Source organism: Prionailurus viverrinus, unplaced genomic scaffold, assembly GCF_022837055.1.
Source record: "Prionailurus viverrinus isolate Anna unplaced genomic scaffold, UM_Priviv_1.0 scaffold_45, whole genome shotgun sequence".
Taxonomy (NCBI): domain Eukaryota; kingdom Metazoa; phylum Chordata; class Mammalia; order Carnivora; family Felidae; genus Prionailurus; species Prionailurus viverrinus.
Genome location: NW_025927610.1, coordinates 2,403,013 through 2,428,499, shown reverse-complemented (window position 1 = coordinate 2,428,499; position 25,487 = coordinate 2,403,013). Strand labels below are relative to the sequence as shown.

General features: G+C 56.8%; 2 protein-coding genes across 9 annotated transcripts in view; one reads left to right on the top strand and one right to left on the bottom strand.

Annotated features, from left to right (window-relative positions):
- The window catches only part of ZFYVE28 (zinc finger FYVE-type containing 28), a 119,972-nt gene extending 115,344 nt beyond the window's left edge, over nucleotides 1–4,628 (bottom strand). For all 8 annotated transcript variants that reach the window (XR_007149715.1, XM_047847251.1, XM_047847254.1 and 5 more), the window contains exon 1: nucleotides 4,511–4,628. Coding sequence is in view for 7 of the 8 variants with exons in the window: in XM_047847251.1 (XP_047703207.1) it covers nucleotides 4,511–4,549 (39 nt within the window). In the remaining variant the exon portion in view is untranslated. The remainder of the gene's footprint in view (nucleotides 1–4,510) is intronic.
- Nucleotides 4,629–5,185: 557 nt separating this feature from the next.
- The window catches only part of CFAP99 (cilia and flagella associated protein 99), a 42,626-nt gene continuing 22,324 nt past the window's right edge, over nucleotides 5,186–25,487 (top strand). The window contains exons 1-3 of the mRNA XM_047847344.1: nucleotides 5,186–5,360; nucleotides 14,695–14,822; nucleotides 24,521–24,665. Coding sequence (XP_047703300.1) covers nucleotides 14,712–14,822; nucleotides 24,521–24,665 — 256 coding nt within the window. The 5' untranslated portion in view covers nucleotides 5,186–5,360; nucleotides 14,695–14,711. The remainder of the gene's footprint in view (nucleotides 5,361–14,694; nucleotides 14,823–24,520; nucleotides 24,666–25,487) is intronic.

The window sequence follows — 25,487 nt, the reverse complement described above, 5'->3', positions numbered from 1 at the left end:
AAGCCTCGGAAACGAGATGGGGACCTCCCCCTGAGTCACTCCCTACCCAAGCAGGTGGGCTCCATAAACCACCTTCAGGGACGGGCACCTCTCAGGCCCTCCCGTTTGCCCAGAGCCTCCAAGTGCTGAGGCATCCGAAGGAAAGCTCTCCGGAGGGGCGGCCAGATGGGGCAGCAGGGAGGAGGGCCCGTGCCTTCTGAATCCTGGGATGACAGAGATGGGTGTGTGGGCCAGCCCAGCCTGCTGTGACTCAGCACTGCCGAGCATCCTTCCCAGGACTCCGCGAGCCCCCTCTGTGCCAGGCACCTGCTGGCAGAGGGAGCTCAGCCCCGGCACAGCCTGCGTGGCCAGGCTTTCCGGAACACTGGCTTTCCAGTAGCTCACCTCAGGGAGGAATGTGTTCCTCCAAGGATGGCCTCAGCTGTAGCCGGGCACTCCGAGTTTATCAGCAGAAAATGCAGCCCGGCTGGAAGTTCACATTAAAACCCCAAGCTCCTGAAACAGTGTCTGTGCCTGGCACCAGGATCCAACGTGGCACTGCGAGGTCAGCAGCTCGCTTCCCAGGCAGGCAGAGCAAGGACATCGAGGCACGTGCTGATACTGCCCTCCCAGACCCAAGAGCAGCAGGACCCAGGTTGAGGGAAGACTACCCATCTCACCAGCTTCCGCTGTAAGCCCTCCCACAGCCCTGGGGTCTGCCGATGCCCTGGCTGGATTTCTCCAGGTCTCTGTCGGGGAGTCCCGAAAGGATGATGGGCTATGCAACGTCTCTGCACTTTGGGGGCCGTGCAGACACAAACCCAGGCCCTTCCCATGGCCCTGTGACCTGCTGGTTCAATACCTGAAGGACTCCTCCCTGCTATGGCATGTCCAGGGTCCTGCGCCCCGCCAGGTGGTCAAGGAACAGAGGGCCAGCTCCACGCCCATGACCAGGGGGCCTGGGACTCCGGAAACCAGGAGGGACCATGGACAGGGCTCTAGACGCCCTGGTCCACTGAGGCTGGGTTAAGCTGCAAACACCCTATCTGGATGTACGCTCGGGCAGACTTCACAAAGCTCAAAGGGTCCTTCTTACAAAAAGCACACATGCCCATCACATTACCCGGGCTTCTGAGAAGGCTATGTCATCTCTGACCTGAACCCAGGGTGCTGACAGTTCCCAGATAAACATCAGTCACTAAAGCACTGTATTCACAAGGAATGTTAATGACCCACATCCCAGGAGTCATTTGGGGGTACGGACGAGGGAGTGCTTCATGGAGCGCAGGGCGGAGCATGGTAACCCCCATCCAGCTGGACAGTATCACCTACCCACCCATCAATTCTTCCTCAAAGATGGAAAACATGAATTTGACCTGTACCATCACTAGGATGCTCTTTAATGACGGCTGAGCTATCCTGGCTGGGCCTGGTCTGGGGCCCCCTTCCACTATGCCAGGATTTCACCCTTTAGCACAGTGACCAGGCGTCAACAAGAAAGCTATAACCCAGCAAGAAACACAAGTATTAACACTTTTGTTTCAAATGGAGATACCAATTATTCCAAAAGGTTTTGCCTTCTTAAAGTTCACTCTTTCTTGGAAGGGCTTTCCCTAAACAAAAGTCAAAAAAGCTTGTCACAACATCACAAACGGCAGGCTGATAAGCTTTCCCACACATTCCTTTCCTATCCAGCTTTCACAGTCTAGATAATACTGACAAATCCTGAACACTTCACATGAAGAGAAATTATAGTGTTTAAAAGATGGCCTTGAAGAAAATAAATGGAAATATGAGAGATGGGTAATGTCATTTTAATGTTAAACTACTATATTATACATCAAGGCTTTTTTTTTTTAAACCCAACTGAGGTAGTTATTAATGATTCAGATATCAAAAATTTTAAGTGTCAGAATGTTTTAAAGCACTTCTGAATCCTTTTTAGAACTGCGAGAACAATGAATATTTTTGGCTTCACAATATTTTCCACTGCACTGTAATGAACAAGAAGCTTGGTGTTCAGTTTTAGACCAAAGCAGGGATTAAATCAAGAATGCAGTTTGAATTGTGTATCTATCTAAATACAAAAGTGGAAAAAAAAAATCGTAACTGCAGGCAACAGTCTCCCCCAGACACATTCCCCCGCAGCTAACTCTCACACCTCTTGTCCTCCAGCCTGGAATCTTCCCAGCACTGACTCTGTGCTCACTTGTCCCCAATGGATTAAATTAGAAAGGTAAAGGAACCAGAAAATTCAATTCATAATCCAAGACAAAAGTCTGAGCTTTGGTTTGAAAAATGAAAAGCTACTGGGGTGACCTAAGATGCTCCAACTCTTCAAACAATCAAGATATTTAACTCCAGAGACAGATCCCAAACAAGAGACCGCCCAAGCTCAAGCTGACTGCAGGGCACCACGCCACGGCCAGACGCAAAGATCTCAGATGGACGTGTGTCTCAAGTCCAAGGCTCAGGGACAAATATCAGACGTGACCTGACACGAAGCACCAGCCCTCCCTTCTCCGCTGCACCTTTATGACTGGTTAACACCTGCCCTCCACCCAGCCCCTGTCGGCCCCTGGAGCTTGTCTTAGAAGGGCAGCTGCCTGCTGGAGAGGGAAACTTAGGGGTACCATTCTCCATTCCAGGCCACAACCTCAAGGGCAGTATTGTTTTCCACTTGTGAAGACTTTCCCCTCAGCTGAAACGGTGCAGCTATTGATGAAACAGAGAGCACACCATTGCTCTTCCTCCCCTTCCGATAAGACAACACAGTTAGGTGATCCTGGAATCAAGGCCGACTCCGGAGCCACGGCTGGAACCTGGACTTCTGACAAAAGTGTTTTTGGAAACACCAGAATGTTACCTGACCTATGCTACATTTCCCTGCCAGCCTCTGCTGGCATATACCTTGAAACAACAACACTGCTGTCCACCCTAGATATGACCTTTTGACGAGAGGACTTGATTTTTCCTTAACCGGAGACAAAAGTCACACACACACAAAAAGCCATTCCTTGTACAGATATCCTATGCAGTGGCTGTCACCTCCCCCTGACAACCCCCCGCAGGACAGCAGGAGGGCTGAGACTGGCCTTAGGGGAGACTGCAGTGAGTGAGGAGTGGGTAGGTAGAAAATGACCGGGGAGGTCCCAAACCTCCCCAAACAGGGAGCCAGGAAGCACCAGGATCCCACCAAGCCACCACCACCCCCACCACCACGGATAAGGAGCTGCTACAGGACAAGGTTGGGAGGCCAGTGGCTGTACCTGACGCGGAAGAACCGAATCCTCTCTGGGGAAGGCCAAGTCGGAGCAAGGAGCACCACAGGCATCCTAATCCTTCAGCCCAACACTCCGGAGAAATCTCCGACCCCAAACACCACGAAGCACAAGCTTTCGGGTCCCTGGGCTCGTCCCTTAGACCCGGGTCTCCCCGAACAGATCTGCTGCCTCCCGGAACCGGCGCACCAGGAGGGCACGGATTTAAAGAAACCCCCACCCTGAGAGACCACCCACGTGGGGGAGGGAGGGCGGGGAAGCCCAATCCAGAAAAGCGGTCCAGCCTCGTGGGGAGCAGTGGGTTCCCTGGGTCGTCAGTGACACTGCGGCCACGATGTCCCCTGGTCGCCTCGGTGACCCCACCCCAGCGTCATCGCCCTCAGCCAAGACCCCAGCGCCTCCGCCTGCCCGCTGCGCCGGCTGGCAGCTCGTAGCCCCGGACCCCAAAGGTGCCCCCAGGACTCTGGGCCCCGCGCCCCGTACCGCGGCCCCCGGCCCCGCGCTGTCCACAGCGGACACGAGCCCGGGCCTCCGGCGGGACGCATCGCCCGCAGTGCGACTGGCGCAGCCGCCAGCCGCCGACCCCACGGGCGAGGGGTGCACCCGTCCTGGATTGGGGAGCACGCGGGTGGGCGCGGGCCAAGGATCCGGCCGAGGTGCGGGTCAGTGCTGGTTCGGGAAGGCAGGGCCGGGGCCGTGCGATGGGGATCCGCTCTGCACACAGGGTAGGAGGGGTCAGCCCGGGACCCGGGGAGAGGAAAGTGGGGGTCCGCTCCAGAACCTGGTAGAGGTGGGGCGAGGGTCTCTTCCGGAGCGCAGGGCGAGGCTGGGGAGTACAGTCCGGGCACAGGATAACGGGGACGGGCAGAAGAGGAATGAGGCGGTCCCCCACCACCACCCCGGTTCAGGCAGCAGGGATGAAAAGGTCCTTCCGGGACGCAGGAGAAGTAGGAGGGGGTCGGCTTCGGGCTGCGGGTGGGGGACCCCGAGGTGCGAGCGCGGCGCCCAAGCAGGACGGGGATGAGCAGGGAGCGGGACGCGCCCTGGCCGCGGGCAGAGGAGGGAAAGCGCGCCCCGGCCGGAGCGCGGCGGCAGGAGGGTCAGTCTTGGACCTGGCTTAGGAAGGGGTGGGGGAGGCGGGACCCGCCGCAGGGGTCCCGGCACCGTGCGCGCGGGTCGCGGAGCGGAGCGGAGGTGTCGGCGGCCGGCGAGAGAGGGGTCTGCCTGGGCAGAGAGGGACGGGCGCTCACCTTGGGTTTGTACAGCCACTTTCGGAACCTGTTCATCATCGCCGCGCCGGCCCGGCCCCGCGGCCCTCGCCTCCGCAGCTCTGCGCCCGGCCCGGCTGCGGCGCGGGGCGGACGCGGGGGCAGGGCCGGGCCGGGGCCCGCGCGGTCCCTGGGCGGCTGGCGTGAGCGGAGCCGGGCGCGGGGCGGGCGGAGGGCGGCGGACAGGTGCGCGGGGCAGGTGCGCGGCCGGAGCTGCTCCGCGAGCGGCGCGCAGGGCGGACCCGCAGCCCCGCTGCAGGCGGACGGGCGCACGGGCGGACGCGGGCACGCGGGCGCCGGCTCCTCGCGGCTCACTGACACCCCGCGCCTCGCCGGCCACCGCGCCGCGCGCCGCACATGCGCCGACGCGCCGCGAGCCCCCTGCCCGCCGCCAGCAGCCGAGGCCGCCCAATCCCGCGGCGCCGTGCCGCGCCCCACCCGAGGCGCGCTCCCCGCCGGAGGGCGACCCGGCGCTCCCGGTGAGGGCGCAAAACTACAAGTCCCGACGGGCATTGGGGGGAGGCGGGGCCCTGGGCGCGGCGTCCTTGGCCGCACAGCGGGCGCTGTGCATTCTGGAGCTTGTAGTCTTCCCGCCGGCGGCGCCGGTGCGTGGCTCCGGTTGCTAGGTGACGACGCCCAAACTGCACCCCGGCGCGAGCTCCCCCTGTCCGGGTGGTGGCAGAGGTCCCGGCTGAACAGAAGAAGTGAAGTGGGGGACCCGCTGCGATTCGCGAGACCCGCCGCACCCGCTGGCCCTGGCATCTGCTGTGGCGGCGGGTGGAGGTGGGACGGAAGGTTTGGCGGCAGGAGCTCCTGTGAAGCCAGCACACAGGTAGGAGGGGGAAGGGAGCAGGTGGGACCCGACAGGGAGGAGGGCGAGGCGCGTTTCCTCAGCATCAGCACCTCTCTCCAACAACTTCCCACGGTCAGTCCTCATCTCCTGCTTCCCATGTTCTTACTTTCGCTAATTTTGGTTTTCTTCCCAGCTCCTTGATTAAAGTGAACGGTGCTTTTTTTTTTTTTTTTTTTATCGCCACAATAAACGGTGCTTTTTAAAAAGATATTCACCCATATTCACTATTGCCCCCAATGGTGCCCTAATTTGGGTCCATTAAGATAATCACCAAAATCTGAGAACCTGTTTACGTGGCAAGCTGAGAGCTAAAAACATGTGTTGAGTACAGGACACTTTAAATTCCCACTGACAGCTGAAGAAACTGAGGCACAAAGAGGCTGCTGTGTTCTTATCTGTAGGAAGAGGATCCAGATCACAGTTGGCGCTCCCGCAACAGCTTGGAGCTTTCCCTGTCCCCACCCACCACCGCTTCTCTGAGTGTTCTGAGATGTGCAGATTTGGGGTGCGGGGAGTAGAAGTAACTTCTCCCTTGGTAGAGAATTCATTCTCTGAGACTCGTTGGCCCAGGGTCTCAGGGCTCGGGTGGTTCTGGACTAGAGTGGTCCGCGGAAGTCCGTGTGAGTCTCCCCAGAGGCAGCTTCTGAGGCTTCCGTGTGTGCTGGTGGTGAGCCATGTTCTCTTCTGAGTGCCTGGCTAATCTTGCCCACTCCCCTCTAGCTGCCACCCACTCTGCTCCCTTAGGTTGCCAGCACACAGACCCCACCCCGTCCCCATTGCCTCCTATCTCCAATTCCTTTCTCCTTTTCTCTCCTGAGCCCGCTCTGATCGGGCTTTCGCCCAACTCCCTCTCCCAAGTTCTTCATCAAAGTCATCCTTGACCCTGATGTTGTTAAATCCAATGATTGGAGCTCAGTCCCATCTCTTCCTTGAACCGTTAGCAGCAGGCAACTCAGCTGAGTGCTCTCCTCCCGGACTCGGCGTCCTCAGTTGGCTGGAACAGATCACACTCCCTGCCACCCCAGTGGTTGCTCCTTCTCAGTCTTCTGGGCAGGGGCCTCCTCTGCTTCCCAACCGCCTGACACTAAAGCCCCAGGACTCAGTCCTTAGAAATTCTTCTTCTTATTTTTTTTAACGTTTATTTATGTTAGAGAGAGAGAGAGGGAGGGAGGCAAAGAGAGAGGAAAGACACAGAATCAGAAGCAGGCTCCAGGCTCTGAGCTGTAGGCACAGAGCCCAAGGCGGGGTTTAAACTCACAAGCCATGAGATCATGACTTGAGCCAAAGTTGGACACTTAACTGGCTAAGCCACCCTGGTGCCCCAGACCTTGGAAACTCTTCTATCCACTCCTTCCTTGGGTGATTTCCTGCAGTCACATGGTCTGGTAAACACCCATTTTCTCCTGACGTTTCCAAAACTTACATGTCCAGCCTGAACATCACCCTGGGACTGCAGACCCCTTTACCCATTCTTTGCCAATGGATGTCTAACAAATCCCCACAAACTCAATGTGTCCAAATGGACTCTCAATCTTCACACATAAGACCTGCTCCTCCCCAGCCAGTGCTTCTAGCATAAGAACTCACTGTAGACAGTGGACTATTCTCCACGGTTCTGTCCTTCATTGACTCCAAGGCTAGGGCTGCCGTTGCTTGTGCAGAGGCTTTCTTCCTATCCTCCCCAGTTTGAAACTGTGCACAGGAGGAAGGCTGACCTCGGAGAAGTGGGTGTATCAATTAAGATTAGGTTCAGCTATATGTAATGAAAAATCCAAAGACCAGGGAGGCCCAAGCAAGGTTATTTATGTTTCCATAAAGGAGGTCAATGGGAGGGGCGCCTGGGTGGCTCAGTCGGTTGGACGTCCGACTTCGGCTCAGGTCATGATCTCACGGTTCGTGGGTTCGAGACCTGCATCAGGCTCTGTGCTGACAGCTCAGAGCCTGGAGCCTGCTTCAGATTCTGTGTCTCCCTCTCTCTCTGACCCTCCCCCGTTCATGCTCTGTCTCTCTCTGTCTCAAAAATAAATAAACATTAAAAAAATAATAATAAAAAAAAGGAGGTCAATGGGGAGTCAGTCCTGGAAGGTATAACAGCCACAAAAAGTCTTCAGGGACGTGGACTCTTCTAGCTTTCTCTTCTGCCACCTTTAACATGTTTCCTCACAGGCCAGGATGGCTGCCTAAGTTCCTACCATCACTTCCTGAGTCCAGCCAGCAGGAAGGAAAAGAGAAGAAGAGTATAAGCCTCTCCCATTCAGAGAGACTTTGCAGAAGTCTCACATCCTTGTACTTCAGGGTATATCTCGCTGTTGGGGAGGCCAGGGAATGTCATCTTTCAGTTAGGCGGCAATAAACCCAAGTAAAACTCAGTGTTTTGTTATTCAGGAGGAAAGGGAGAGTGGAGATTAAAAAGCAACCAGCAAAACCTGCTGTGTGGGTCTATACTTTAAGCACAATCCGTCAGAGCATGACTTGGCAAAAATCCTTAGGAGATTTTTACTCGGAATTAAAAGCCAAGAAAAGAATTTATGTTAATTAACACACATTTTGTATCTGTGTAAATGAAGCCTCTCTAGTGGTTGAGGGTGTTGAGCTGGTTTGTGTCTGATGGAATTTAAATCTCCTGTCATCTCATTTCTGTCTACAAAGGATTTGCTAAGAAAAGAGAAGCTTTGGTCCAGCCCACCTTTAAAGTTTCCTTAAATTTGAGACAGTCAGGTCTTGATTCGTGGAGTTACATCTTGGGAATTAAATACCACTTCCCATGTATCTGGTTTTACCCCATTAGAACAAAGCTGAGGTGCCAAGAGCATGTATCAGAATCAGAAGACTTTACCGCCTGTCTCCTACCCAAAAACGTCATTGCATCCACTAAGCTCACAGGCCAATTTCAGTAAGAATTCAGGACTCAAGTGTCTCTTTCCCTGATTTCCACCCTCCTGGCGCAGCTGCTCTGTGTCTCCTCTGCCCCAGGGGCGCTCAGGCCTGGTAGTGAGCCAGACTGGCAGGGACGAATGGTTCCAGCCAGCTGGGCTCCCCAGGGAACCCCCTCCTCCGCACAGCCCCTCACAGACTCCCCTCTGCATCCTCCACCTGGCTCAGCCATTTGTTGCCTCCAGTTCTGTCCAGGCCCGCTCTGCGTTGGGGACAGGGCTTGGCTGCCTCCCTGGCTCTTCTTGGACTTTGAGCCATCACCAGAGGGCCTCTTGGAGCATCCTTTCTTCCGAATGTTCCAGCTCCGGGACAGGAGGGAGGGCAGGGAAGTCATCCTGCCTGAGGAACATCTCCCACTAAACACGTGCAGACCGCCCACGCTCACCACCCACAGCAGGTGCCGGAGGGAACCCTTTTCCTGCCAGTATCTGGTTCCTCCAGGCAGAGCTGTGTTCAGAGCAGATGCAGAAAGGTAGGGCCAAGGGCCAAACCCCATCCCGGGGCAGTGCCCCCAAGTGCCTGTTGGGGGAGGGGCGAAAAGACTGCATCCTCAACGTTGTTTCTGTAAAAATAGACTTTTTACTAGTTGTGCTCATTTCCTTGTGAGCTCCAGAATGTGTAAATGCTATTTTGCTTTACTATGTTGACATGGTGTCTCTTTCCCCCAGTTATGGCTCATCCCGAGATGTTACCGGGAATCTGGCAGAGTGGGTGTTTGGAGGGTTGCAGAACCAGCCTGGGGCTCAGGCTCCCACAGGCAGGAAGTGCTCCCTTGGGATGGGGAGCCTGATCCCCCACCTCAACCCCCCAACTCAGCGTGGGGTTTGTTCTGTCCCACCTTTACTTGCTTAGTAAATGTCTCGTGGGCATCCATTATTCTCCAATTAAACGAAACAATGACACCGAACTTGTTGAACTATAGGATCTGTGGAAGCAAAGGCTTGACTTAAAAAAGATCACTAATACAGGGGCACCTGGGGGGCTCAATCGGTTGAGCTCAGGCTATGATCTCACAGTTCGTGGGTTCGAGCCCTGTGTTGGGCTCTGTGCTGACACTTTCAGCTTGACTGTTCTGCAGTTTGCATCCTGTCGTTGACTCCGCAGACACCTCTGCGGCACTTGCTGGAGACCAGCTCTGGTTAAGCTGCTGGAGACCAGCTTGTGGACGCAGAAGTGGCACAGGAGGGTCCTGCGTCAGGTGCTCACGGTGCAGTGCGTCACATAGGTTTGGATGAGTTCAGAGGAGGCACGGAGAAGGGAAGAGCTAAGGGAGGAGGAAGCAGGCTCCACAGGTGCTGATATTTGCATCAGGTGTTAAGGGATGTGTAGGAGCTCACCGGAGAGAGGAGAGGCGTGTTCAAGGTTCAGGAGATCCACGTGAAGGGGCTTGAGAGCCAGTGAGAATCCTGGGAGGACAGAGCTGGGGTACAGGACAGGAAGCAGGAGGAGGACCCCAGGGACTGTGAGCCCAGGCTGCGAAGGGGTAGGACGTGCTGGGTACCCCAAGAGTTGGGGGGATTTGTTAATGATGGCTCTTAGTGGAAGGACACTCCCCTGACCTGAGGCCACTCTCCCCCAAACCTCCCTCACCTCAGAGAGTGGCACTGCCATCTATCCCACCTGCCACAGGCTCAGGCCAAAAGGGTCCTCCCCCCCTTTCCCCCACACTGGAACACCTGCCCGGGAGGACAGTGGCTGTGCCGGGGGGTAAGGCGGAGGGCCAGGCCTGGGAGACCTGGTGAGTGGGTCTGTGGCCACTTGGTGCAGCCGGACTGGGTGATCCTCACCTGCAAACGTCCCACAGCCTCTCGGACTTGGGGCCCAGGGCAAAGGGTTTGCATGAACACAAATAACCAAGTACAAGGGCTCATCCAGAGGGGCCACAGGCAGCCTGTGGCCTCAAGACTTCCAAGCTTCATCCCATGCAGCGAGGCCTCTAATGCCAGAGGAGGGGTGGTTAGTGTTGGGGGGGGGTGGCCACCACTTTCTGTGGCCAGATGAGGAGTGGTTAGTGTTGGGGGGGGGGTGGCCACCACTTTCTGTGGCCAGATGAGGGGTGGTTATTGTTGGGGGGTGGCCACCACTTTCTGTGGCCAGATGAGGGGTGGTTAGTGTTGGGGGGGGGTGGCCACCACTTTCTGTGGCCAGATGAGGGGTGGTTAGTGTTGGGGGGTGGCCACCACTTTCTGTGGCCAGATGAGGGGTGGTTAGTGTTGGGGGGGGGTGGCCACCACTTTCTGTGGCCAGATGAGGGGTGGTTAGTGTTGGGGGGGGGTGGCCACCACTTTCTGTGGCCAGATGAGGGGTGGTTAGTGTTGGGGGGGGGTGGCCACCACTTTCTGCGGCCAGATGAGGGGTGGTTAGTGTTGGGGGGGGTGGCCACCACTTTCTGCGGCCAGATGAGGGGTGGTTAGTGTTGGGGGGGGTGGCCACCACTTTCTGCGGCCAGATGAGGGGTGGTTAGTGTTGGGGGGGGTGGCCACCACTTTCTGCGGCCAGATGAGGGGTGGTTAGTGTTGGGGGGGGTGGCCACCACTTTCTGCGGCCAGATGAGGGGTGGTTAGTGTTGGGGGGGGGTGGCCACCACTTTCTGTGGCCAGAGGAGGGGTGGTTAGTGTTGGGGGGGGGGTGGCCACCACTTTCTGTGGCCAGATGAGGGGTGGTTATTGTTGGGGGGTGGCCACCACTTTCTGTGGCCAGATGAGGGGTGGTTAGTGTTGGGGGGGGGGTGGCCACCACTTTCTGTGGCCAGATGAGGGGTGGTTAGTGTTGGGGGGGGTGGCCACCACTTTCTGTGGCCAGATGAGGGGTGGTTAGTGTTGGGGGGGGTGGCCACCACTTTCTGCGGCCAGATAAGGGGTGGTTAGTGTTGGGGGGGGTGGCCACCACTTTCTGTGGCCAGATGAGGGGTGGTTAGTGTTGGGGGGGGTGGCCACCACTTTCTGCGGCCTTTAAAATGTCCCTTTGTCCATTAGCTGCATGAGGCTGAGAAAAGCCAGATCTCACTAGGGAAAAGATTGCAAACTATGGAAATCGATCTTTTCCAGAACTTCTCCCAGAGCCAATATTTCCTCCAGGGACATTCACTCAGTCTGCAAGCCAGGCCCCAGGGAGGAGTTCCTAGCAATACAGACTCCCACAGCAAGAAAAAAGAACTGATTGCACACCCCTCAATGCTACCTTTTGGCCCAGAGACACCTCGAGTGTCCCTCTGTGTGGTCAGCAATGCCATCGCCAGGGGTGGGACATCAGAGCAGGGCAACCCACCCAGAGGAGGCGGCCAGGTCAGGGCCCTGACTGTAGGGGTCATGACTTCCTGCCTTCGGATACGTTAAGTCACTTGTCCTCAGCTGCCCAGCAGACCTGGGACTCGGGCCAGGAGGACTGCACGGCACCCACAGCCTCGCGAGGCCTCGTCTGTACCCCTCCCGCACCTCTGTCTCAGGTGCCGTCCTCCTCGCTGTGGCCCTCACCTCACCTTGCCTGTGTCCGAGGGTCAGGACCTGCTCCCACGGTCCAGCCGGCCTGCCCCTGGCAGATGAGAGAGGAGGGGCCAAGCCGGCCAGCCCCCTGCCCTCGAGCCACAGATGGGGACTGCTTCTGTTCCCAAAGGTGCTGTGTGGCCTGCTCTCCAGGTGGCCTGTCCCACTGCTGAGGGGCGGACCTGGAAGAAACAAGTAGCTCAGTGTGTGTTCACAGTCAGCGATGCCGCCACCTGGCCGCACGTCCAAAGGGGGTCACCTGGCACGCGCCGGCCCCAGGTCACCACCCGTCCTTCCGACCCCTGCGCCTGCAAAGGCCAAAGTTTGGGCTCGGTGTAGGTGGTCCTGGTGAAGATAGGGACAGATGGATGAGCACGCTGCTTTCAGTGCCTGCACGCAGGTCCCCGGCTCCTTTCTCCTGGGCCCGAGCCCACCTGACTCTAGGTGGCCCCTGGGGCAGTGACCGCAGCCAGGTCCTGCCAGCAGCTAGCTCACTCAGTACTGATGGTCATGCCCACTTTGGGGCAAGAACCGATGTACAATAGGGACTCAGCCCCCGCTATAGTCCTCTGTGGGTCTCAGCCATTGCCCCCTGCAGTGTGCTCTCGTTTCGTGGAACCACTGACTGGTCTCCGAACCCGGACTCTCCTGAGGCTTGGTCTTCAGGGCCGGCACCCGGCATCAGGGCTTCGAGCCGGTTTCGGTGCGTTTCCCTGTTCCAAGAGGTCCGTCTTCTGGTCGCATACGAGAGAGGCTCGTGCCGCTTCTGTCCCTGCACCGCTAGGGCTGGGCGCCTGAGCGACCCCGAGTCAGGCCTCAGGGCCGGGCGGTGCGGGGGCCCAGGTGTGCAGCCAGCAGAGGAGGGCGGGAGTCAAAGCCTCTTTCCCAGAGCGCTCAGCTCAAACCCACTCGGGATGCTGCGCCAGGTGAGGGCTCCCCTGTTCTGGTGCCCCTGGCCTGCCTCCTGCTGTCACCTTCCTGGAAATGCCCCTGCTTCCCAGTCCCTCGTCTGCCCCTTTCTGGGCTCCCTCCGCAGGGCGGGGTGCAGGGCCTAGTCTTTCTGCTCCCGCTGTCCTCCAGGTCAGAGATGGATTCCCTGCTGGGGGAGGAGGCTGGTCCGCACCCCTGTCCCCTCCTATGCCACCTGCTGTCTCCCTCGGTGACAAAAGCATTCAAGGCGCTCAAGAGCCCCGTCCACAGGGAGACCCACCCATCCTTCAGCCCTGGGACGTTCTCTCCCGTGACTCCTCTCTTCTCTTTGCTGGTGGGCATTTGGGCCTTTTGGACTGGTTCCCTGGCTTTCTGGGTATGTTTCTCCTACTTTGTGTTTTCATCTTTTTATGCTCTCTTGGGAGATTTTCTCAACTGTACCTTCCACCTCTTCTATTTGTATTTTTAGTTCTGCTGCCATATTTTAATTTCCAAGACTCTGTCTTCCTCCACTGTTCTTGTTCCTTGGATACCACATCTCTCTTATCTCTCGGAGGTGGTAGAGGCACGTTTTCTGGGTTTTAACCGCTGTCTGCTTCTGCTTCTCCTCTTGCCTCTGCTTCACAGTTGTGTGTCAGAGGCTCTCTGAAGCATCTGGTGGCATTTGGCCCTCACGCTCTTGAAGGCAGGGGGGGGACTCAACCAATGGGCTGGACTGGCTGGGACAGCCCATCTTGCTGGGGACCCCAGTGACACTGTATACAGCTTTTATCTTTTTCACTCAGTCTCCATTCTGGGGGGTCTAGGTCTGGGGACTGCTATCTGGATCCATTCCAACTTGTTGGGGGTTCAGGAGAGGTGCTCGCACTATCCCCAGGATGCTAGCAGCCTGGCTTTGCCAACAGCTGGTGCCCAAGAAGACCAGCAGTGGGGTGGCCCAGAGACACCCCTCGAGTAGCATGGAACAAGACGGGGGCATGGGGAGGGAGCCTCTGATGGGCCTGGCCACCCCCCTCTAAGCAATTTGGGGCTTACCTATTAGAACCAGTTCCCAGGGTCCCAGCCCCAACCTAAGCAGCTCTTCCAAGGTCTCCCAGAGAGAGGCTCTGGGCAAGCTGGTCTCCTGGAGCTAGTATGTTTCTGGAAAGTTCAGTGCCCATACAAGATCTGGCCACTCTCCAACTGTGCATTCTTTCTGGGTGTTGGGTCCCCCACCTTTAAAATGGGGGCGTTGAGGGACACCTGAGTGGCTCAGTCAGTTGAGCGTCCAACTCTTGGTTTCAGCTTGGGTCGTGGTCTCACAGTTCGTGAGTTCAAGCCCCATGTCGAGCTCTGTGCTGACAGTGCAGAGCCTGCTTGGGATTCTCTCTCTCTCTCTCTCTCTCTCTCTCTCTCTCTCTCTCTCAGACCCTCCCTTGCTCACACTCTTTCTCTCTCTCTCAAAATAAATAAACTTTTTTTTTTTTAATAAATAAATAAAATGGGAGTGTTGAACCTGGTGACCTGAGGATTCTTCTTGCCCCAACCATTTGGGATTAGGTCACCTACCCCTCTGGGCAAGACCTTCTGTATAAACAGTCACTGAACCCCAGCTAGGCTGAGATATGCTCAGAGGCCTACCCCTCCCAGGCGTCCTCCCCAGCCATGCACAGTTGTGGGGCTTGGGGCCACGTGGGGAAGCCTGGGAGCCTCCAGGATCTGTGGGTGGGTGGGGGCCTGGGGTGGGCTCCTCAGGGCCAGCCTGGGCCCATGGACGGCAGAGTCCTGCAAGAACACGGTCCAGGAAGTGGGCCCGGGTTTCCCCAGCTGGGGTCCCTGTCTCCCTCTAACAGGCCTCACTGTGAGAGGTCCCAGGCTCCCAGGGGACGTCCCGTCTATTGATAAAGCCTCTGTGGCTGCCTTTGCCACCTGCCGAGCTGACAGCCCAGAGGTCATGGAGGGTGTGACCTGTAGTGGTTTGCTTCTAGAGTCCTGCCCTGGGAAGATGGCCTACTACGGAAAATGCATTGAAACTGTGATTGGGCAACTGGACAAATTTAAGGCTAAGAAGGGCAGTGCTGAGCAGTTCCTGGAGGCCGCGTCCACCGCCCTGCAGGTAGGATCAGTGGCGGCTCGGGGCTCGCTGGGAGGCATGCTGGTGACACCTGTCATGTAGCTAGTTACTTTCTAGGAAGACAGCTGCTTTCCGTCCTCCCTGGGGAGAGGCCCTGGGCACGGCCCCATGCCATTCGAAGGCTGGATGTCCTCAGCTTCACTCTAGGTCACAATAGTGGCTGCAGTGTTTCTAGGGGCCTTCAGGGACCCTCTCTGTGCCTCGAGAGGCATCCCTGGCATCTGGAATGTGCATCAGACCACTCTTGTGAAAGGGAAGATTGGCACCGTGCCTCAGGACGTGCCTGCGTGGTACCGTCCAAAACTGAGCATAGAGAAGAGTGAGCTTGGATTGACCTCCACTCCGGAGGGTGGCCTCCTCCCAGGGCAGCTACGCACGAGCAGCCAGCGAGCTGACCGGCTTCCGACAGAGAGGCGGGGCTGGCCAAGGAGCCCCCACCTCCTTCTTCTCGTGGCCCACAGCTGGCAGAAATAAGGGACCTCCCCCCCCACCCGTCGCCCCCCTGCTACTCACCTCTTGTCCCCGTGCCCCCGGATGGTTCTTGTTCTTTTCTCCCCCAACTACAGCCCACCCCATTTCAAGCACATACAGAGAGTCCGCTTGGCTGACATCCTGGGACGGCTCAGGGCCACTGGAGCACCGCCTGTCAGCTCGGCCGCCCTCAGAAGCCTCTCTGTGCGTCTGTCAGTCCGTCCACCGGGGGTGGGTAGGTGCCCAGGGAGCGGGAGCATGCATTGCAGGGGCCCGGCCCCCCTGGGGCTGTTGTAGCAAATGCATTAATTACAGGATGCTTGTCCTTAATTGCCAGGTGAAATTGCTTTTCCGTAACAGTAACAGGCGTGTGTGAGCTATTCACTGCGCCCACCCCCGGGGAGGTGGGCTAGCCCCCATGACCTGCTCAGGCATGGGCTCTGCTGGGCCCCCGGCCACAGAGGGACTCCCTTTCCCTTGCGGTGTGGTAGGGAACGCTCTTCCTTCATCAGCTGCCTTGTGGTCCAGCGGCCCGAAAACCTGAAGCGGTCGCTGCCTTGCAGAAGGGGCTGGGGCCCTGGGCTGTGCACACAAAGGCTAGAGGGGTCCAGAAACCAGAGACTCTCCCACGAGAGAAAGCTTGGGACCGCTGACCCAACCCCTTCTCCCCAGCTTCATTCAGGAACCGATGTCTCTGGCAGCAGGGGCCGGGCAGCAGCCTGTACCCCTCTCTCAAGCTCGTCCCTGAGACCCTAGCATTTGGGGAAATGATGAAAACAGCCAAGGCCAGGCCCTACCACAATTATCTTCCCCAAGCGGAAACGCCCTGCACAGCTCAGCGCCCCCTCCCCCCCTCGCCGCTTGGGCCTGGCCCTCCCCAGTGGCTGCTCCAGGGCCTGGCGGGGCAGCTGCCTCTGTCCCACCCTCCTCGGGTCTCTCGCATCAGCCACGACTGCTGTTGTTGGTGTCATCCTAAAAGAAAGACCTCGCCCGAGCTGCTCTCGTCTTCCACTTGCAAGGAGGCCCCTTGGTGTCTCTGCTCTGCCATCAGCTCCCCTGCATCCGCCCTCCAAAGCTTTCCCCCACTGCCCAGCAAAAACAGCAAGGCCAGCATCTTTATTTCTCAGTAATAACCGTTACAGAAAGTTGGGTCTGTGACAACACATTATTGCCGGCAGTTGTCGCTTAGTGAGCCATGGCATCATGCCCCTATGTGTGCGTTTCCGTGGGGAGGGAGGCCAGCACGCCTCTGCCCCCAGACCCACCGCACCGAGTCCCAGGGATCTGGCCAGCGTCGCCGGGGTGCTCGCGTCAGATGGAGAGGCCGGCAACTGCGTTTTCTGACACGCTGGTCTTCCCAGATCCTTTTCAATGCCCGTCTCAAGTCTGACCCAGTGGGGACAACACACCCTTGTGTCCAGAAAATTGAAGGAACCCACTGCTTTTGTTAGACTCAAGGCTCAAGGCTGCCCCCTGACAGAAAACAACACAGCACACGAGCCCATCGGGCAGGGGTCCTGGCTGGAAAAAGATACCTTCAAGTGCTGGCTGCTGGTTACCTGTGAATGTGACCTTATTTAGAAATGCCACCTCTGCAGATATGATTAGGAATCTCGAGATAAGAGCGTCCTTGACTTAGGGTGAGCCCGAAATCCAGTGACTAGCATCCTTATAAGGAGAGGGAAATCTCAACACAGAGACCAGGGAAGAAAGCCACGTGACCATGAGATGTGGACGCCAGGATCCCGCAACCACCTGCAGCTGGGGAGAAGCACGGTGTGGACCCTCCCTGTGACCTGACCTGGCGACACCTCAATTTCGGAATTCTGTCCTCCAGAACTCTGAAAGCCTACATCCCTGTTGTTTTCAGCGGCCAAGTTTGTGGTAATTTGTTAGGGTAGCCCCAGGACATTTGTATAGACAGGGAACCTCCTGGGAGAGGCCAAGGATGGAGGGGCCAGGTTGGCACACTCAGGGTTGCTGCCGAAATGCTGGACTCTGGGGACTAGGTGCAGAGGAGGGCGCCTGAGGTGTTCAGATGAAGCCCGGCCGAAGGGTGGAGAAGGTACAAGGACTTGTGGATTGGGGGACAGTGTGCTGACTTTCTCTCTGCAGATTATCTGTAGATCAGAAAGGGATCCATCATCACCACTGGGTGTGTAGGTGCTGAGACGTGGGCATGAAGCCTCTGCAGATGCCGGTCTCCAGAACGGCCTGACAGTGGCACTGAGGGCCTGGCTGGGGCTGGAGAGAGGAGGGAGGGATCAGTGGGGGTGAGGGTGATGGAACCAGCAAGCACCTGGGCTGGCCTGAAAGCCTGGGTTCTCCTGTGCTCCCTGGCCAGGCCCTCGGGAGGGACAGGAATCCTCGCCTCCCCCGCGCTCCAAGCTCTGCCCCCCGTAGTTAATGTCACTTTGGAACAAGTGTCATTTCATTAGAGCACGACAACGGCAGACTGGAGAGTTTCCTGTAGGGGAGAGGGATGCTGCTGGACGTCCCTCCCTGGGTGTTGCCTTTGGCCACCCCTTCCCCCACCCGCACTCCCAGAGACCCACGTGGCCAGCCAGCGTGCCAGCTGGGCACCAGGCTGAACAGGTGGGGCATAGGGACTCCCAGAGAGTCAGCTTGGGCCTGCAGGACCAGGGCGGGGGCGTACTGGGCACAGCAGGCAGCTTGGGGCATCCACAAAGTCCATGAGGTCTGAGCAGACCTCAGAGAAGACTCTGGCTTTGAGACTGAGATAGAACCAGAGGGGTGGGAGGTCTGGGAGAACAGGGATTCCGCAAACCCCGCCCCCCCCCCCCCCCCCCCCCACCTCAGGCAGAGGGACCTGAATGAGTCAGGACGGCAGAGTCCTGACCTGTGACAGGCGCTGTGTGGGCGGGGAGGCCAAGTGGGATCCGAGCGCGCAGAACCTTGGGCCCCGGGCCAAACCATGGGCAAGGGCGGGCAGGGGAATGGAAAGGTCAGCACTGGGCTGGCAGGAGTGGTGCTGGGCAGCTGGGCAGTCAGCACAAGGGTGAAGCCGGGGTGAGGAGAGGCCCAGCTGAGCACCCAGCCCGCCCCACCCCCCGCCAGAGGGACAGGGGGAAAGCAGGAACTGGGGGGCTGGGGGCCTGGATCACCACCCATGTCCTCGCCTGGAAGGCGGCAGTGTGGCCAAGGGCCAGAACGCCTTGAACTTGCTGTCCTAGTCAGTAGCTTCCTGGGCTCAGGAAACGTTTTTTACTTTAATATGTTTAAGTGCCTGGTTTATTAACATCAAAGATCCAAAACCCAAAAGGCTCAAGATGGTATCCAGTGGGGTCTACCCCCCATACTGGCCCTCCCAGGAGACAAGCAGAGAGCAGTGTCCTGTGGTCCCTTCCAGAGACTGCCCAGGCCTCTCTTGCATAGGTATTAGATGTACCAAAAATTACATCTAAATTATATGTTTTATATATGAAAACAGTATCATTTTTACATACAATTTTTTAAACTTCTACAAAATGGTAGTACATTATAACATCAATGTGCATAAGTGTACATGACACTTAAAGTACCATGAGGACTCTTCCACGTTCTGTCCTTAGAGCTGAAAGCATCCTGTTGCCTGGCTGTGACATAACCATCGTGACCGTCGCCTGTCGATGGGCTTATAGGCCGTTTCCAGTCTTTTAGTATCAGAACCACCGTGAGACGGACCCGCCCGCTTGTCCCTCTGCACCGGGGAAGGCACACCTCGGGCCAAGTCCCAGAAAATACAGCTTCTCCACGGTGGGGGAGCTGGCCCCCATGGTTTCCGTAGATCTTGCCAGTTGAGGGGTCTACATGCTCGCACTCTCGTTGGCGGGCAGGGTGTGTTTGTTCGCCCAAAGCCTTTTGCTTACATATTGTGCAGCAAGTGTTTCCATCTCTGCCAATGAAATAGGTGGGGAAAGGCAGTCGGTGCACATAATCAACGTACATTTTACCTCCTGAGTTTTGAAGCGATAGGTATTTCTATCTCTGAACGATCTGATCTTCTCAGACCTGTATCTGTTAGGAAACGGTGTTTGGCTGTGAGAAAATCCAGAAAAGCAATGGCTTAAAGAAATTGGAGGTATCTTCACTCACATAAGAAGCAGTCTGCATACGTACGGGCAGTCCAGGGTGGGCTCAGGGGCTCCGTGGTGCCATTAAGAATGTATTTTCCCTCCTCTCTGCTCGGCCATGCTTGCAATGTACCTTTGTTTTGTAGTCACAAAATGGCTGCCCTGCCTCCAGCATTGCATCCATATCCCAGGAGAGAAGAGGAGAAAGGCAAACAGCATAAAGGCACGTGCCGGGTGAATCTGCCTCACTTTCTAAGAGCTTCCTTGGAGGCTGTACCCGGCAATTTGCCATTATATCTCATTGATTAAAGCCATCTGCTACATGGCTCCGTGAGCAGGGGCCTGGAAAAAGTTTTAGCTGAGCAAACCACCATCCACAATGAGATAGCATTTTTCTGTTGAGCAGGAAAAAAGGGAGAAGGGGTTAGACACCGGGCAGCCTGTTTCCTTTGTCTGCTCTTCTTTTTTTGTTTTTTAATATAATTTATTGTCAGATTGGTTTCCATACAACCCCCAGTGCTCATCCCAACAGGTGCCCTCCTCGATGCCCATCACCCACCCTCCCCTCCCTCCCACCCCCCATCAACCCTCAGTTTGTTCTCAGTATTTAGGAGTCTCTTATGGTTTGCCTCCCTCCCTCTCTGTAACTTTTTTTTCTTTTTCCCCTTCCCCTCCCCCATGGTCTTCTGTTAAGTTTCTCAAGATCCACATATGAGTGAAAACATGGTATCTGCCTTTCTCTGGCTGACTTGCTTCACTTAGCATAATACCCACCTCAGCCAACACGTCACTGATTAGCAGGAGCCTCTAGGTGTTGTGACACAACTTACACATTCTGTGTTCTGATTAAATCCACAACCAGGCCCCTTTCCTGCCCCAGGCCCCAGTCTAGCTCTGCCCTAACTCTGTCAAACTGGGTCTGGGGGCTCCGGCCAGAGGCAGCCAGTGATGGTGGAAAGTCGGCAGGCTCGCAGGCCCGGCCACCTCCCAGACTATCCGCAAAACTGTTATCCAGGGCCTTGCTGCCCTCCCTGGGGGCTGGCCAGGGGCTGTGGACTCCAGAGTCCTGAACTTGACCAAGGTCCAAAACGGTATCCACACTCAGAGGCCCTTGGGCGGCCACAGCCCTCTGTGGTCTGTGGCTGAGGTGGGTTTGGAATTAAGGGTCAGCTCTGGTACCGGGGCCCCCTCGGTGCAATTCAGCTCTCTCCCTACCTCCTCCTGGAGACAGCCTGGCCAGCCCAGCCCCAGCAGCCCTCTGCTGGCCTGGCCAGAAGGACTTGGTCACTGCCCCAGGCCTCAGTCTCCCCACTATGACCAGCTGGGTTGACCTTCCCTGGTGGCAAAGACCTGGCCCTGGGCCCAGCCTGGCCCACGGGCCAGGGCGTCATTTACTGCTTAGCTCTGTGTCCTCCGGGACCCCTTGGCCCCACGCAGCCCCGCCTGACCTCCGTGCCCGGGGATAGATGGCATCAGGGCTTAGAGCCGCGGGCTCCGGGCTCTGACCTTATTAATACAGACTCACACTTCCCAAACGCAGACGTAATTAATGAGCAGCGGAGTCACTGTTGTCTGAGCCTCAGAAGTGCGAGAGCCTGTCAGCAGGCGTCCTGCAAACTCATGCAGCCTCAGCTCCAGGCTCGCTGACTCATTGCTTTCTGCCCTGCCCGCACGGGCGCCCGGCCTTCCTCTGACAGAACGCGCCCGCTGTGCGCACAGCCCGGGCGTCAGAGGACCGTGAGACCAGAGCTGCCCCTGGAAGGAGATGCTGCTCTGTGCCTCGCCTGCACTGGGGGGATGTCCCTGGGTCCCCACAACTGCCCAGGAAGGCAGGACGTTCTGTTCCCTGTCTGGAGCACCACCGTAACATTGTAGCAGGGAAGGGAGTCAGCTGCCTGCGTGCGCAGCTCGGCGAGAGCGCTAGGCAGCGTCTGACCTGGGGGCGGGGCGGTCAGGGACGCCTCCTGGGTCAGGTAGCGTCTGAGCAAAGACCTGGTGGGAGTGAAGGAGCAAGTGTACAGGGAGGAGTGTTGCAAACGGAGGGAACAGCTAGCACGGAGGCCGTGAGGGGACATCCTACAAGCTGGAGAAGCAGAGGGAGGCCAGTGTGGCTGGAGCGGAGACAGGGTTAGGTAAGGACCCCGAGGGAGCCAGACCAGTCCACACAGAGCCTCACTGGCCATCGTAAGGACTTCTTCTGGCAGGCTGTGAAGAAGGACAGACATGATCCGATCCCCATTTCAAAAGAACTACTTGGTGGCCAGGCTGGAAACAGAGGAAGGTCGAGAGGAGAAGCCAGAGTGCAGAGGTTCCCCCGGCCCACCCATGAGGCAGAGGGAGAGGGAGGCAACAAAGACTTTCTGGGGTCGTGCTGAGATGGGGAGGCCAGGGAGTTGGGGCAAAGCCCAGAGGCCAGACACCGGAGTCGGGGGAGGGTACAGGAGCAGACAGAACTTTCTGGAGTCCAGGGAGGGCGGACCGGGGACCCACGGTTGGAAGGGCACGTTTTCAGCCTAGATGGTGGTTGCGGTGCCCCCCGGGGTGAGCACAGACCTTGAAGAGGCTGGGCTGGAGGCCGGAGACCCTCCCACGTGAGGAGAGGAGTTGTCAGCAGGGGAGTATTGGCATCCGAATATTGCTGGAGCCCAGTCCCGGCACTGGAAGGAGCAAGGGATCTAGTGAAGCCAGGCTGTGCTCCAAGCCATGGGGAGGGTTTCAGAACCCAAGTCCAGGGCAGCCCCTGCTGCACAGTGGTCACCTCTGTGGGGGGCGGGGGGGGGGGGACGTCATCTCCCTTGACCTCCTGTCTCTCCTGTAAGGGCATCTCATTAGCACAACCAAACTGTGCCAGAGCCACGGGGGCATAGCCCACTGAAGAACACGGTTTCAGGCTTCCAGCCTCCGTGGCTCAGGGGCACCTCGGGAAGGACATGGGAATGACACGGTCTGCCAAGACAACATCCACACTCACAGGTGTGGAGACAGAGGCTCTCCGAGGTCCTGTGGCTTGTCCAGGACCCCTCAGGTCGTTCTCTTCGCATGAAAATAAGAGGGGGGCACCTGGGTGGCTCAGAGGGCTGAGCATCTGACTTCCACTCAGGTCCTGATCTTTCGGTTTGTGAGTTCGAGCCCATCAGACTCTGCTGTCAGCACAGAGCCCACGTCAGAGCCTCTGTCCCCACTCTCTCTGCCCCTCCCCACTCACACTCTGTCTCTCTCTCTCTTAAAAATAAACGTTAAAAAAAAAAGAAATACAAATGTCCAATAAACATATGAAAACTTCACTGATAATAAAACATCCAAAATAAAACAATGAGTTGCCAAAATTTATCTAATAGATGGGCAAAAAAATTTTGTGTTTGTTTTAATGACACTACTGGTGAGTATGTTTTGCAGTGTTTTGCATCTGTTTGGGTCGAGGTCTGCATTCTGGTTTCATGCTGCATTAAGCGTCTTGTCCCCTCCTGGAGATCTTGCAGGACTGACTTCAATGGCTGCCTCGCTCCCTGTGACGGGAGACAGCGTCTGACCCAGCGACTCCCCACCACTGACACTTAGGTCCTTACCATTTTCCTTCGCCCTGAACTTCTTTCTTTTCCTTTTCAGAAAGAATTAAAACATTTGTTGGGCATAAATACATTACATATACACTACAGATACAGTTAGGGGTTGCATACAGTATCCTATTTGCAAAATCTATACACTAAATGTGATATGGCAGTTTTAATGTGATGTATATGAAATAGCCTAAAATTTACAACACACCATAGTCATGGAGCCTGCTTGGGATTCTCTCTCTCTCTCTCTCTCTCTCTCTCTCTCTCTCCTTCTCTCCCTCCCTCCCTCCCTCTCTCCTTTGCCCCTCTGCTCATGCTCGCTGTCTCTCTAAAATAAAAATTAAAATAAAAAATATTAAATGTACAATACAGGAAAACATACAATGATTTTTTTCCCCCTGAAGTTGAAAAGCTTGGAGTGTATGCTGAACAGTGAGGGAAAACCTCTTGTCTTTTGGTGTAGAGGACCGCACAGGGGTGACACTCAAAGACACTCGGGGCACTTCTCGGTTTCTGCAGGACTGACTCCTGCAGCCAGCCAGACACAGCCAGAAACTGCCAACATTCCAAGCTAATTAAAAGCAAGGCAGACGATATGGAAAAAAAAAAAAAACACATTAAGAAAATTTTGCTTCTTAAATGCCCTGAACTTCTTGTGTGCGGCTGTTTCCTGTATTTTGGATGGTTTCCTCACATTCCCAGAAGTAATTACTGGATTGAAGGGTACGGGAAGGCACAAGGTACTTGAAACACATTTCCAAATTGCTTTCAGGAAAGACCCAACGGCACCGGTCCCCACCAGCCCCTCTCATGGCCGTGCTGGCAACACTAGATGTTCTTTTTCAGTCTTCTTGTTTTCAAAAGCTTAATCACTTTTTTGAATAAGTAACGTGTGACACCACAGTTGTCCAAGGGGTAAGTGGGGAAAAGTCAGCGTCCCCAGCAGAAGCCCGTGGAGAGAACACAGTCCCTCCAGTTACTGGTAATTCCTGTCTGACTTTGCAGGTTTTCCTTACCATTTTTTTTTGGGGGGGGGGGGGATTTTTTTTTTTTAATAATTCACTGGAAAACCTTTATAGGAACGTGCTCTTTTTTTCTCTCATTGTGGTTAAACACACGTGACATAACATTTACCATCTTAGCCACTGTTAAGTGCATGGCTCTGTGGCATTAAGAACATTCACACTGTTGTGCAGCCGTCCCCACCCTCCTTCCCAGAACTTTCTCATCCTCCACAACAGAAACCGTTCCCGTGAAACCCTAACTGCCCACCCCCACTCCGGCCCCCGGCTCCCACCATCCTCTCTCGGTCCTGGGGCCTCATACCAGTGAAATCACACATTTTTCATGCCTGTTTATTTCTGTCCCTGCCCCCAGCCCGTGGTCACTACCCAGGAGCACCCGAGGGACCACATCCTGGGGTGGACCCGCTGGGTCAGAGGGTCGGGGCGCCGGACTGCCGTGGACTCTGCCGACAGCTTGGGGAGGGGTGCAGCGAGAGAACGCTTCCCCAGCACGGACCGGGTGCCTGGCCCTGGCCCACGGCCCCCTCCCCCCTCCCGGGCTGTTTCTTTCCTAGACCCTGAGCCCCCAGAAGCAGGCGTTCATTCTGGAGGTGCTGTCTGGGTGCCTCGAGTACCAGAAGCTGCTGGCCGTGGTGGTAGACGCCTTCTACGTGCGGGCCGGCTGTCTCTGCCCACGGGCCGACTACAGCCTCTTTGAGGGTAGGTGTCCCTGTGGGCCAGGCCCGCTGCCCTTGCCCCCTGCACAAGGCACAGACAACACTGGTGACGACCTGGGGAGGCGGCCGCAGACAGGAGCTCCTCAGGCTCGTGCTGGACGCCAGCCGCTGCTTCTGCAGCATGCTGCTTTCCGGGCTCTCTCCCTGCCCCTCACTCGTCGGGTCCTCACGGCGGCCTTGAGTGACTGGACCGGGTCTGCCTTACAGACGTGCAAACAGACTCCGGGCTCACTAATAGCCAGGCTGGGGTCCAGAGCCTCGGGTCCCTGAGGGAGGCACAGCCTGCTTCAGAGACAGTGCCCCCAAAAGGCCAGCCTGGGTGAAATGACAAGCCTTTATCATTGGCCAAGTTCCTGACCCCCTCAGCCCCGAGGACATAGGGCAGGGCCAGCCTTGTGGCCGCAGTCTGGACTGTCCAGCACGGGATTAAATATGAATTGTCTCTGCCTGGTCTCCTGCAGGCCCCGGAGGGCCACCTGCTTCCGTGGCGTGGGGTGAACATTGCGGGCAGAGTGGTCAGTGCCTCCGGGTGGGGGTGTTGGTTCAGCCCCCAGACCCTGCACTAGGCCTCAGAGCCCCTGTTCAGAAGGAGAAGGCTTGGGGACAGCAGGGTGCTGGGAAGCCGAACTTAGTGACCCGATGCCAGGTCAGGAGCTGGCCCCTGAGCTCCGCCTGTGCCCTCGACGCTCAGCTCAGGTGTCACAGCCAGCAGCACATCACTGGCCTGCCCAGCAGCAAGTGTAATGAACAGCCCCCGCCCGGGGACCCTCACCTGCCCGGGTGTTCACGTCCTGCTTGGCTTAAG